Genomic DNA, 14,935 nt, shown 5'->3' with positions numbered 1-14,935 from the left:
AAATTTAATAATTTACTAATGGCCATAATCACTGTGATGCACTGACCGATATGCATTTGAATATTTCAATTAAAAAAGTCAATAAAACAATAAATAAATAAATGCAATATGCAAAGGAAATGAACATAAAATTTCTACTTTTATTTCTTTTATACATACTTGTTATAACTTCAGGAACATTGTATTTTAACATAAAATGTAAAACGATAAAAAAAAAGATTGAGTATGTGAGCTGCACGAAGGATGGCAAAAAAAAACAATCGCTATTAGCTATAATGATCATGGTATATAATCATATAATTAAGGTATGTATAAAATCAAATATTTAAATTTATTATCAGAGGCAACGCTGTAGCGTTGCTTATAGTAAAGACCATACGGCTCTAATATTTTATTATTATTATTTTTTTCCCTAGAGTTTGTTCATTTGACAGAAGTTGTCGTGGAGAATTCCAAAGGGGCTCTATCATACGGAAAGTGTAGTCTAGATGACCCTTCTCAAGATTTAACAATGTCGGGCGGAAAACTAGCCCACCCACACTTCTCAGTCCCCCAAACACATCCCAAAGACTTTTTGAGACAGTCATTTTGTTCAGCGTAGTTGATTTCCAGATAACAAATATATTTTTGAGGAGGACACTCCCCCCACAACCCCCAGAGCAAGGGTTTTAAGTTATGCCCTGGGGGCATATAAGGTTTTTATAGGAGGCGCTGTCGTAGAAAGTTCGAAAAAAGCTCATTCGATTGGAAATTCAAAGGGCAAGTGCCCTTTTTAATAGTTAGAGGTGATTAGAGGGCCACTAGCCCCCCCCACGCCCATTAGTTCCTACCACACATCCAAACACAGGTGTCAGATAACCATGTTTCTAAGCTGATTTGACTTTCATCTAGAAAATATGTTTTTGAGGAGGACACTCCCCCACAACCCTCAAGGCAAGGGTTTTAAGTTATATCCTGGGGGCATACAAGGTTTTTATAGGAGGCATTGTCGGAGAAACTTCAAAAAAGACATTCGATTGGAAATTCAAAGGGCTAGTGCCCTTTTTAATAGTCGAAAGTGATTTGAGGGCAACTAACCCCCCTCTCACGCCCACCTTTTCCCCAAACACATCCACTCACCCGCAGGCCTCAGGGCAAGGGTTGCAAGTTATGCCCTGGGGGGCATATAAGGTTCTGTATAGACAACGTTGTAACCAGCTCCCCCCCCCCCCAAATGCATCCAATAAAAATTTTAAGATAGCTATTTTGTTAAAAATAGTTCAAAGATCATGTAACGAAAATTCCGGTGTCGACATAACCCACCAGGGCCTGGGGGCAGGCGTTGTAAGTTATGCCCTGGGGGCATAGGCTATATGGGTCTTATGGAAGGGATGCTCGTATTAACTTCAAAGAGGGATCATTTGATTGGAAATTGAAAGTTCTAGTTCTCACTTTTTAAGAGTCAAAAGAGATTGGAGGGCACCTAGCCCTTCCTCCACGCCCTTTTTTCCTCAAACCCATCCGATAAGAACTTTGACATAGCTTTTTTTTAAAAATAGTTCAAAAACCATTTAACGAGAACTCAGGGGTCCACATAGACCCCCAAGGCCCGAGGGCAGGTGTTGTAAGTTATGCCCTGGAGGAATATATGGTTCTTATTGAAGGGATGCTGTAAAAAATTCAGAGATGGCTCATTTGATTGGAAATTGAAAGTTCTAGTTATGTTTTTTTAGAGTCAAAAGAGATAGGAGGGCAACTATACCCCCCCACGTCCCTTTTTCCCCAAATACATCCAATAAAAATTTTGAGATAGCCATTAAGTTAAAAATTTCTCAAAAGTCAGATAACAAAGCCCCCAGGGTCCTGGGGCAGGTGTTTTAAGTTATGCCCTGGCGCATATATTGTTCGTATGAAAGGGATTCACGTATAAACTTCAGAGATGACTCATTTGATTGGATATTGAAAGTACGACCTCACTATCTAATAGTCAAAAAAGATCCGAGGAAAGCTAGCCCCCCCACGCTTTCTTTTTGAAAACCAATCTGATGAAAATTTTGAGATAGACATCTTGTTAAAAAAATAGTTCAAAGGTTTGATAAAAAAAACTCTGGTGTCAATACCACCTCCCAGGGCAAAGGAGAAGGCGTTTTAAGTTATGCCCTATAGGTATTTATAGTTTTTATGAAAGGGATGCTCGTATAAACTATATAGAGTGCTTATTTTGATTGGAAACTGAAAGTTCTAGTTCAGTTTTTAATAGTTAAGAGAGTTAAACTAGCCCCCCCCCCACAGCTCTTCTTTTCCCAAAATCCGTCCGCTACAAATTTTGAGATAGCATGTTTTGGAAATTGTTCAAAAATTAGATTACAAAAACTCCCCTCAGGGCCCTGGGGATAGGCGTTGTAAGTGTTGTCCTGGGAGCGTATATGGTTCTTATAAAAGGGATTCTGGTGTAAACTTCAGAGGGGGCTCATTTGATTGGAAATTGAAAGTTCTAGTTCAAATTTCAAAAGTCAAAAAATATCCGAGGGCAACTAGCCTCCCCCCCAACGCACCCTTTTTTCCCCAAGCCCATCTGATAAAAATTTATAATAGCCATTTCATTAAAAATAGTTCAAAGGTCAGATAAGAAAAATTCCTGTGTCGACGGAACCCGCCAGGGCCCGGAGGCAGGCGTTATGAGTAGTGCTCTAGGGGCATATATAGTTCTTATGGAAGGGATGCTCGTATAAACTTCGGAGAGGGCTCATTTGATTGTAAATTGAAAGTTCTTGTTCACTTTTTGAGAGTCAAAAGAGATCAGAGGGCAACAATTTTCAAATAAGGGCAAAAAAAAAAATCAGATAAAAATTTTGAGATAGAAATTTTGTTAAAAATAGTTCAAAGTTCTGATAACACAAAACTCCGGTGTCGACACAGCCCCCCAGGGCCCGGGGGTAGGCGCTGTAAGTTATGCCCTGGGTAGTAAGTTATGCTATGGTTATTATGGAAGGAATGCTCGTATAAAATTCCTAGAGGGCTCATTTGATTGGAAATTGATAGTTGTAATTCACTTTTTAAGAGTCAAAAGTGATTGGAGGGCAGCTAGCCTCCCCCACACTCCATTTTTTTTTCCGAGAGGCAATTCACATAGAAGGCGCTGTCTTGTAAACTCCAAAAGGGGCTCATTCGATTGAAAATCGAGAGTTCTAGTGCCCTTTTTAAGAGTCAAAAGTGATCAGAGGGTAACTGCCCCCCCCCCGGCCCTTTTTCCCCAAATACACCTGATAAAAAATTTGAGGTACCCATTGTCTTAAAAATAGTTCAAAGATCATATAACAAAAATTCCTTTACGTATGGTCATTTCGTTAAAAATAGTTCAAAGATCAGATAAGAAAAACTCCTGTGAGGACACCCCCCCCCCAGGGCCGGGGCAGGCGTTGTAAGAGTTGCTCTGGGGGCATACATGGTTCTTATGAAAGGTGTGCTCGTATAAACTTCAGAGAGGGTTCATTTGGATGGAAATTAAAAGTTGTAGTTAATTTTCTCAGAGTGAATAAAGATCAGAGGGCAACTAGCCCCTCCCGCCCTCCACGCCTTTGACTGTATCGGATGGATAAACCCATCAGATAAAAACGTCGGGTGACCATTTTGTTAAAAGTAGTTCAGCCATCAGATATTAAAACTCCAGGGTCGACACACCCCCCCTCGCCAGGGATAGGCGTTGTTAGTTATACTCTGGGGATATATACGGTTCTTATAGAAGTGATACTCGTCTAAACTTCAGAGAGGGCTAATTTGATTGAAAATAGAAAATTATAGTTCACTTTTAAAGAGTCTAAAGAGACCGAAGCTTAATCTAGTCCCCCCCACGCTCTTTTTCCCCAAACCCATCCGATAAAAATTTTGAGATAGCAATTTTGTTAAAAATAGTTCAAACATCAGATAACAAAAGCTCCGAGGTTGACACAAACCCATTTTTTCACTTTGATATCAGTTTTGTTACTCTGATGAATATTTTGATTTTTCTTTTGAGGTTTGATCTTGAACTAAGGAATTTTAAAAAACTTGAATTTTTTTGCAATCAAAAACGAACAAAAATTAATTCAAAAAAACTTCCCGAAAAATAAGTTTTTCAAAGAAAAGTAAAGGCCATTTTTAACTTAAGCTCAGCAGATACAAATACCTTTCAAAATTCAAAGTAAAAACGAACAGAAATTAAATAAACAATCATAGCAAAAACATACAACAAGTAATAATATAATAAATGAATAAATAGATCTTAAAGCGAGTAATGCTTAGATTGAATATGAATATCAAGCTTCAAACGAAAAAAAAAATTTTTCTATTGAAATATAAATGAAACTTAAAACGAACAGAAATTAAATAAACAATCAGTGCAAACAAACATACAATAGATATTAATTTAAATTAATAAATAAATCTTGAAAGGAGTGAAACTTAAATTGAACATGCAAATCAAGCTTGAAATGAACAAAAATCACTACAAACAAGAGTTTGGGTATGACCTCCTTCTCTCACTGTAAAAGTCTAAAACCTACAGCGGCCTTTCTGCCCAAGCCAACAAGAAGCTGCCGAGTGGGGTTCTGCAGATGGAGGAAGATAACGATGGATACCTTTACATTACCATGAAAGGCTCATCTTCAAACGGGGAAAAACTAGGCAAGCCCTATCAAAACGTACCATGTCTAAGGGCAGTGTATAAAAGTAGTGAGTCTTTGAAGCTTGAGCCTCAAACCAGTTTTTTGAGACCGTCCATAACAATAATATATATAGTAATAATCTTTGTGTTATTAGGATACTTTTGATTGGGCAACCCCTACCCCAATTTATTAAGGCACTGACAGCAGCCTGTCAATATTTACTTCCTTGATATTCGTAGGACTGTAAGAGCTATGAGTCATCAGAGAGCGGGATTACTTTTGTCTCCATAGCATTTTCTTAAAGTAGCCTTTAAAATTGATAAGTAAAGCGGAACTAGCGTTGCTCTTAATTTGAGCTTATAATATATACATTATGCCCAATTTAAAGGTGATAATTGCTCACATCTTCTCTTGGATCCTTGGTAGGACTATTCCATTAGAAATAGATTGCCCTATTTCCGTTAGAAATATATTCCACAATTTCGAGCGGTTTATAAAAAAAAAGGTCATACTGTGTAAGAACTCGTATTTATATGGGTTTCTAATGCAGTATTCTCACAAATTTCATAGAAGTTGATATAAGAAGCTGATAATTTAGTTAAAATTTCATCTGACACCAATCTAAAAGCATTTGAAATTGCGCCACTTATTCATTTTGATTGCGCTGTGAAAAAAAGTAACCAAATATAAGCGAAAAAACGATAACATCTCAGAAACTTTTTGTCACCACCGATATGCGTGAAGGAGCTCTTCTAGTCTTGGTGTGCTTCGAAATTATCAAATAACAATAAATTCCCTACATCCAGTGGCGGTTCTGGCCTCTCTTCGCCACGCCCTTTGTCTCTTCGCCCTTTGTCTCTCTCAAAATTTTCAGGCCAAATTAAAAAAAAAAATTTCCATTATTAACGAAATTATTATATTATTTAGTTATTGTAATTATTGTTATTTAATTATTTTATACATATTTCCCTTTAATTAATTAATTAACAATTTAGTAATTTTTTGTTTATTAACTGAGCCCCCTACTTCATTTTAATAAATATAAAATTTCAAAAACTATAAAGTGATTATAACAGATAGATTATTTGTTTGAAATTTTGCATCTCTAAAATTTCTGCCTCTGGGGCAAGTGCCCGCCCTGTCAACCTCCTAAAACTGTCCCTGGTTACATCCTATTCTCAAACTACCATATGATGACAAACCACATCATTCTTCACCCAAAGATAAAGTATATAGAGGCAAATTTTATTTCATTTACTGAAGTTTTAAATTAATATGATTGCTAATTTTTTAATTACTCTTAGTTTTTTTTGCCTAATTATTTTGAAAAATTATGTGTGCGAAGTAAGCAAACAAATACTACTACTACTACTAACAACTCATCGCATCCCCAAGCCACCTGAGGCCAACACAGCTACGCACGCTCCTCCTCCAACCCAATCTATTCAAAGCCTCCTTTTTTTACACCCTCCCATGAAGTTACCATTTCCTTTAAATCTTTCTTTAGGACGTCCTCCCAACCCAGACGAGGACAACCTGCTTTCGGTGCCCTAGACGGTTGGCCGAAAAGAACAATCTTCGGCAATATGTCATCCTTCATCCACACAACGTGCCTTAGCCACCTCAACCTTTCTTTCATTATAGCCCTAGAGAGCGGTATTGAACCACAATTTTCGTACAGCCTATTGTTTGAAATATGGTCAGTCAGTCGGGTGCCCAGAACAATCCTTAAGCAATTTCTCTAGAAACTTGAATTTTATAGATAGATAGATAGATCGTGTATTTCAAAAAGCCCAAGAGCCATATACACACAAAAAAAATATGAAAATAGAAAAATTACAAATTTTTGAATTTTATATATATAAAAAAAAAAAAAATAGAATCAGCTTTACAAATCAGTGATTTTTCTATAAACTTCCAAACCTCGTACCGGCCCATAGTAAAAAGAAGTTTTGTGAAACGCTGCCTTAGACCTTACATCCTCCTCTGCCTCCATAAACTCGCACGGCGTCATTAAGGAGTCTCTAGCTACCAAACGGGTGAAAGCGCCGTGTGTGTACTTTGCTGTGCGCAAGACGGAGTCTTTTTCAAGTCTTCCTCTGCGGCAAGTGCCTTTGGGTAACCAAAATGTAAACATGGGTATCCTGGAAATTCACATGGAAGGCACAAGTCTGATGTAACTCCATCATTCCATTTGGACGCCTGACCTGTTATGACCCTTACACACTCGTTCTCAACCCTCTGAGTCCAAAAACACATAGATTTGTTTAATAAAATGGAATGATTTACAAAACTTGAGTGTTAAAACTTCACTCCCAGGGAGGAAGCATTTCTCCCTATCAGTACCGAGCTTAAAAAAAAGAAAAAAAAAGAAAAAGACAACTTACACCATAAATAAATTTTTGGCTAAAATTGATTCCACTTCTTTTGTCCACGGATTTCGAAAGGAACGAAGTCGAGATTGCAATCGAATAAATGTCCCTTCCCGTGTCCGAAATCGAAAGACCTAAATTTAAGATTGCAATAAACAAATTACAACGAACATCGAACAAAAAAACATCGGGAGAGCGTTCATTTGAACGGAAATAATTAGTTCTAGTGCTCTTTTTAAGTGATTAAAAATATCGGAGGACAGCTCCCCAAAGTTGTCACCATATTTTGTAAGAATTTCTTGTTATTGCATGTATAACTTTAATCTGGGTTGTTTACTAAGGGACAAATCTCTTTTTGGTATCGCCTTGGAAGTGTTTTTGTTTGTACGATTCGAATCATAAGAAGTACCAAGTGAAAAACAAGATTGTTGGCGAGAAAGAAAAGTATTTGGAAAAGGTAGTCGGTTTTGGGAGTTTGCTGGTGTTAGTTGCTTGGCTTAAGATGTGAGCACAAACATATTGTTCCTTTGAGTCTCAAAATGCAATTTTATTTCTCCTTGTTTTTCTCTACAGCGTGACATTGAGTCTCGCTGTAATAAATCAAATATTATGGAACATTTTGTTTACTCACATATTAGGTATTGGTTAGTTTATCTTAATATCATAAAACTCTTATTTCAGTATGAAGATTATGCAAACATTGTACTTATATTACAAGTTATAAATCTCTTTTGATTTTCTTTTAAAACGGTACATTTAAAACCAAAAACCACAATTCTTTTCAAAATACAACCTTTGCTCTTTTTAACTCTTGTGTTGTGTTCACTTTATCTCAAGTCTTAGGTACGGGTTATTTTTAGCACTTCTTCTTATATTTATTTATCTTTTTTACATATTTATTAACCAGCAGAGTTTGATGTTTGCACGCTACCCTAGCTCTTATTAATTTTCCAGACTCTGTTGAAACCGGTTACAATTTCATCGTTCAAATTTTTACACAAATTTTGAGATAGCCATTTTGTTCAGGAGAGCTATAAAGTTCCAAAGCTATAAATTTAAGATTGCAATCGAATAAATGTCCCTTTGCGTGGCCGAAATCAAAAGACCTAAATTCAAGACAGTTGTTAAGCAGGCTATAGATTAAGACAGGGCATTACATTAAGTCCTCCAGTCCAGTCCTTATGGCAAAATCTTGTCTTATGTTATATATGATTTTAGTCACGCTAAGCTAAATACAAGGACGTCTTAGCGCGTTGAAAAACACAGTCCAGGAGACCTTAATTCATGAATTTCCCTTACTAAATTTCCCAGAACAAGGGTACAAAAAGAGATTGATCAAATAACAGTAGCTTCAAAAAAAAAGGGGGGGGGGGTACATCCAGAGGGTGCCTCCTAGACTTTGAAAAATACATTTTTGGTTATTTTCATTGAAAAATGCCTCTTTTTGGTATTCTGATTAAAAAAAAAACGGCAAATTTGCCCCCATGTCCTAGTTCTTCATGAATTGACGCCACTGTCAGTGAGTCGGGGATATTTTTTAAAATAAACAAAAAGCAGCAAGATATGGATATTAGCAAATCTTGCTATTCAGGAATTACAAATCTGCCAAACATAGGTGACAAGGGAACAATCGCGGGTCAAATTCCATTCAAAGTTTTCAAACAGTTCGTGGTGACGAACTGTAAGTAAGGAGCGATACGGTTCACTAGTAACCAAAATTCTAGAAAATGGAGTCTCGATATCAATAAATATATTAAACGAATCGGCTTATTATAAGATTAATTAAACTTGGTGTCATCCATAAAAAGCTAAGAGCCTGAGAAAATTTGCCTGATTTTCAAAAATGAGGAAAACACCCCTTAAAAGTCAAAGAACCCTATGAAAAAGGCACCATCAAATTCAGCGTATCAGAGAACCCTAATGTAGAGGTTTCAAGCTCCTATCTGCAAAAATGTGGAATTTTGTGTGTGTGTGTGTGTTTTTTGTTTTTTTTTTGTCAGAAGATCACGGATGCGTGTTTATTTGTTTATTTTTTCTGGGGGTGATTATATCAAACCGATGGTCCTAGAACATCGGGAGAGGATTCATTCGAACGGAAATCCAAAGTTCTAGTGCTCTTTTTAAGTGACTAAAAAGATAGGACGACAACTAGCTCCCCTCCCATGCCCTTTTCCCCCCAAAATCGTCCCCAAATTTCTTGGCCAAATTTTTACCCCAGTTTTGAGATAGCCATTTTGTTCAGCAGAGTTAAAAAGTTCCAAAGTTATGCCTTTGGAGATAACATGACCCCCCCCCCCCACCCCTGGGGATAGGTCTTAAAATTTGCCTATTGTTTACGTATAGTATTTATTATTGGGAAATATACATACATTTTTGGGGGAGAGGGGATTTGTGCTTGGGGTGGGTTTCCATGGAGATGATTTGCCGTCTGTTAGGCAATTTCCGAGGTTGAACTTTTCAGAGGAAATTTTACACTGGGGGATTTGACAGAATTCCTATACAAAATTCTTTTTATTTGTCTTAATTTCTCTCTGCCTACTCAATTTTACGTGCGGAGATGTTCCGGAAGAATTGTCCAGGGAAAATTTTCAGAGTGTTTGGATTTCCAAGAAATAATTTCCACGTAAGGGATGATTTCTGGAGTGATCGGCAAAATTATTAGAACTTAGTCTTTTTTCCAATGAAAGCATGCAAAGGAGAATTTTTCAGGCTGAATCATCTCCACGAAATTTCACGGAGGGGGGGGGGAGGGATTTTAGCGAGGATGGAACTGCCTGAAAGGAATTTAACGGCGTGGGTGTATTTTACGTGGGACGAACTTTCCATGGAGGAGTTTCTCGTAATAAGATGGAATTTTTCATGGAGGGTGAGCCAGATATACCGGCATTATTTAAAAAAAGACCAGAACTTAAATAAAAAACAAGTTCTTCAACTGAAATTAGGGAGCAACATTAAAACTCAAAACGAACAGAATTATTCCGTATAAGAAGGGATTGCCCCCTTACTTTTGGTTGAAAAAGCTTCTTATTTTTTATCTACTCATAAATGAAAATCCATTAGGATTTAGAAAAGGCTCTCAAAGAAGAGTTGATGAAGAATTTATACAGTGAGTTGTGAAATTTTTGCCATGAAGGAGACACGAAAATGGATGACATAAAAATAGCAATTATAATCTCTATTAATGAGCTGTAAATTTGGTCACCACAATTCATCAAGGAAGAATTCTAGACCAAGAAAAATTTTCGAACGAACGTCAAAAGAAAAAAAAGGACAATACTGACGAAAAAAAAAATTTATAGGTTGTTTTTGGTCATCTATGCAACGTTTCTTATTATTTTCTCAAGCTTTCAAAATTATACAAAAAAAAAGTTGGTTTAATAGATGCCCCCAAACATAACACTTCCCTGTAAGCAAAAAAAAAAAAACAAAAAAAAAAAAAAAAAAAACTGAGGCTATAATTGGGTCCATTCATTTTTGTTCTCTACCAGTCCAGAGCCTATTCAGATTCCTGTGGTTAATTTTCCGGAAAGTGATTACGAGATGAACCGGCTATTTATTGAAACGTTTTTTTTTTTCATCAAATAGTGAAAACGGTCTGTTTATATTCTAAGGCGGCAGGGGGGGGGGGGATATCTGGTCACCATTCCCTCTTAAGGCGTACATCACTAGCAGTTTGGTAAGAAAACAAATTCAAACTAGTAGCTCAACGGTTAGGGCTAGCTACTTAGGTGTAAGTAGCCAGTGGGTTCGACTCCCACTGCTGCAAATTATTTATAGTAAATTATCATTGTCAATTATTTAATTTTCATTAACGTTACGAAGTTGAGCCTCAGGACCCCCCTGAACCTGATAATATCAAGTTTAAGTTACGGTATTCGCCAACGACTAACCCTCGCTGTTATCTGGCAAATTAGAGGTGATTCAAAACAGATTGCAAAAAATAAAATACATTGTAATCAAGATTAGTTACCGGTGTGATGACTTCTTCAAGTTTTTGTAAGACAGCTTTATGAGAAGCTGCTAAACTGAGCATATCTTCAGCGTGTAGGTACTCGTAAACTGAGGTTCCAAGTATCTCTTGAGGCAGGTAGCCGTGAATCAATGTAGCTCTGGAAACAAAATGAAAAAGGAGTAATGAGGGAGGAAAGGAGGGAGGGTGGAGTGGGTTTGTATATTTGCATGTATATGTATATGTATGTGTTTACTACTGCTACGACTAAAAAGTCACATCAGCACCAAGCCGCATGAGGCCAACAGAGCTACGCACGCTCCACCTCCTTCCCAACCTATTCAAAGCCTACCACTTTACACCCTGTCAAGAAATTCTAATTTCCTTTTAATCTTTTCTTGCGACCTCTCCCCACCCCTTTAGGGAAGGACCTCCTCTTTGTTTGGCCCTAAATGGTTGGCCAACAAGGACGATTTTTGGCAATCTGTTATCCTTCATCTGCAGAACGTGTCCTAGCCATCTAAACCTTTCTCTCATTATAATCCTAGAAAGCGGGATAGAACCGCATTTTCATAGAGCTTACTGTTTCAGGTACGGTTAGTCATACAGGTAGCCAAAGTCAGACGGCTACACATACGGTCAGTATGTGTATGTGCGTGCATCTGAGAGAGAGATAGAAAGAGACCAAATACATATTTTGAAATAATAGAAATAAATGACTGACTTATGGTTTAAATATTATTTTGGACATAGATCTATTCACTCTAAATGTATCGTTAATGTTTAAATTTGGGCCAATATGAGTATTTTTCTTCTAGTGTGACCTAGCAAAACAACAAGAATAGACATCCCTGACGTACAGGAGTTCACACACATACACACAAAAACGAACTTAAAAACACCAAAAAAAGAAAAAGAATATAAAATGCACCCAAATGAAGTCACGTTCATCATATTCATTAGTAAAGTAAATAATATTAGTAACAAAGCTAGTGTAAGTGTTTACTTCAACAAAATAAATTATACATGCGTCTTTATAGAAGACAGAAAACAGAATAATTAGAAAAAGCAAATGCATGTATTTTATAATTTCAATATTTATCTAATCAATATTTTTTATTTTATTAGAATACAGATTTCATTTTACTATTAAATTTAAGGAAAAAGCTTAGTTTTCTTAACAGTAAATGAGGCTAAACCCCAAGATTAGGCTAAAGCATGTCTAGAAATTATAGCCACATAATTCATAGTTATAGCCTCATATAATTCCTGGATATTTTAATGAAGCCTAATGGAGTCCGTTTTTATGACAAATTAAGTTTTTCTGTATATAATTTTGGTTTTCAACTATTCACAATAAGATTTTCAACTATTCACTACTTTACTTGGATTTTACCAGGAGGAGGATTCTGATTATTTTTTTATTAGTCATGATTCTGGAACATGCTGCATATTAAAATATTGGGAAATAAACTTTCTTCTAGTTTCAGAATTTTTGCCGGCGTTACTAACGGTTGATTCAAAATTACTAATCCTGCAAAATCATGTGACTTCAGTTGATAAAGGTGTAACGAACTATCCGCACAATCTTTCACTCTAATTGTTCCCTATGATTCTAGCTTAAGGTCCATTCACAAAGAGATTTTAGCTAGCGCCAATTTGAGACAATCAAATCTTTCATAGAATTTTCTGATTAAATCAGTTCAATGACAAGTGAGAGTTTATTTCGAAGTTCCTGGAATCGTACTTGGAAAATTAAGCCTCAAATAACAGGACATTGGCTTTCAAGCTACATAGTATATGGATCTCGAACTAACTGAACATCATAATATATTTGAATTAATGTGAATACTCCAGTTTTCCGTTTATACCATTTTTTGCGGCTTATACAACCGATAAGAGATTAAGAATCTACGTCAGAATACTTTTAAGAAAGTAATATCAAACAGTTCGTGGTAACGAACTGTAAGTAAGGAGCGACCCGGCTCAATAGTAACCGAAACTCTAAAAAACAGAATTTTGATACCAATATATACATCAGAAGAATCAGATTTTTATGCTGATTTCAAATATACAAGTTTCATCAAGTTTAGTCTTCCCATCAAAAGTTACGCGCCTGAGAAAATTTTCCTTATTTTCGAAAAAAGGGGGAAACAACCCTTAAATGTCATAGAACTTTAATGAAAATCGCACCATCAGATTCAGCGTATCAGAGAACCCTACTATAGAGATTTCAAGGTCCTATCTGCAAAAATGTGGTATTTTGTATTTTTTGTCAGAAGAAAGATCACGGATGCGTGTTTATTCGTTTATTTGTTTTTTGTTTTGTTTTTTTCCCAGGGGCGATCGTATCGATCCAGTAGTCCTTGAATACCGTAAGAGGGCTCATTCCAACAGAAATTAAGTTCTACTGCTCTTTTTAAGTGACAAAAAAATTGGAGGGCAACTTGGCCCCCTCCCAAGCTCATTTTTTTCCCGAAGTCACCCAATCAAAATTTTGAGATAGCCATTTTGTTCGGCATAGTCGAAAATCTAATTAATATGTCTTTGAGGATGACTTAATACCCACTGTTCCCGAGGGAAGGGATGCAAGCTATAAACTTTGCCCATTGTTTACATATTGTATTGGTTATTGGGTAGTATACAGGCGTTTTCAGGAGGATTTTTTTTCTTGTGGGGGGTCGGGGTCAGAGTAGGGGTTACGGGGGAGGATCTTTCCACGGAGGATAATTCCTTGGGGGAAGGGACATTCACATGAAGAAGGCGCCAGATTCCCAGCATTATTTAAAAAACGATCAGAAATTAAATAAAAAAACAAGCTTTTTTTAACTGAAAGTAAGGAGCAACAATGCAACTTAAAACGAAGAGAAGTGATTACGTATAAGAGAGGGCTCGTTCCCTTGTCAATACCTCGCCCTTTATGCAACAGTTTTTTTTAGTACTTTCAAAAGAGCTTTCTATTCTACTTAACCGGCATTTGTGATTCAGGGGTTTGTGATTCGAACAAAATTCGAACTTTAGCTGAAAGAGCGAGGTATTGACTAGGGAGCGAACTCCCTAATATACGTAATAAAAACATACGAACATAGAAATTCGTTACGTAAGTTACGTCAGAACAAAATTTCGAGAAAGCCAATTAGCCAAAAAAAGGAAAATTAATATGCGTATTTCGTTTTAATTATTCATGTACGGTGAGTCAAAACAAAGCTGCATTAATTCAAAAACGTTCAGAAATTAACAAAAAAAAACAAGGTTTTTGTTAACTGAGAGTAAGGAGCGACATTAAAACTTAAAACGAATAGAAATTATTCTGTATATGAAAGGGGCTGTCCCCTCCTCAACGCCTTGTTCTTTCCGAAAAAGTTTGACTCTGTCTCACAACTTTATTTTTTAAAACAATAAAAACTTTAGCGTAAAGAGCGAGGCTGTGAGGAGGGGACAGCTCCTTTCATATACGGAATAATTTCTGTTCGTTTTAAGTTTTACTTACTCTCAATAAAAAAAAAACTTGTTTTTTTAGTTAATTTTAGGAAAGACTAAGGGTATTAACTTGATAGTTTCAGGACAACTATTGCTACTACTACTACTACTGTGACTGTAACTGCCACTCCTTGCAACTGCTCGCGACAGTGAATTCAATTACTTGCGACTGTGACTAAGTTCTTGTGACTTGTAGTAAGAAACTTTGAAATGGATATCGAACAAAACCAAAACACACTAAGGGCATGCTGATTGTCAAAAGGGCATCTCCGGAACGGCTGAGGGTATTTAGTTTACAATTTCAGAGGATTTTGAACAATGCTTGGTGTGTAAAGGGCCTTCATTTTCTTTTTAGATATCCCCCCTGAACACTGATCAAAATCATGAAATGCCTTTGTTCATAACAGTCAAAAGGTCTAATAACTATGCCTCTGGGGACACCATGCCCCTCAAAACCACCAGGGAAAGGGTTGTAAATTACGCAATGTGCCGATTGTTCAAACAGTATTTAT

The 14,935-nt window shown here is 36.5% G+C and overlaps 1 protein-coding gene across 2 annotated transcripts in view; it reads right to left on the bottom strand.

Annotated features, from left to right (window-relative positions):
- Nucleotides 1-14,935, bottom strand: part of cyc (basic helix-loop-helix ARNT-like protein cyc) — a 201,646-nt gene that overhangs the window by 22,866 nt on the left and 163,845 nt on the right. For both annotated transcript variants that reach the window (XM_089089333.1, XM_089089332.1), the window contains exons 11-12: nucleotides 10,965-11,103; nucleotides 7,010-7,128 (exon numbers count right to left, since the gene is read on the bottom strand). In XM_089089333.1, the coding sequence (XP_088945459.1) occupies nucleotides 7,010-7,128; nucleotides 10,965-11,103 (258 nt within the window). The remainder of the gene's footprint in view (nucleotides 1-7,009; nucleotides 7,129-10,964; nucleotides 11,104-14,935) is intronic.

The sequence above is a fragment of the Artemia sp. Qi Xiang Cuo genome, chromosome 5 (assembly GCF_049724085.1).
Source record: "Artemia sp. Qi Xiang Cuo chromosome 5, ASM4972408v1, whole genome shotgun sequence".
NCBI lineage: Eukaryota > Metazoa > Arthropoda > Branchiopoda > Anostraca > Artemiidae > Artemia > Artemia sp. Qi Xiang Cuo.
Note: the sequence above shows the minus strand (reverse complement) of the source record. Positions and strands in the feature narration are given on the sequence as shown.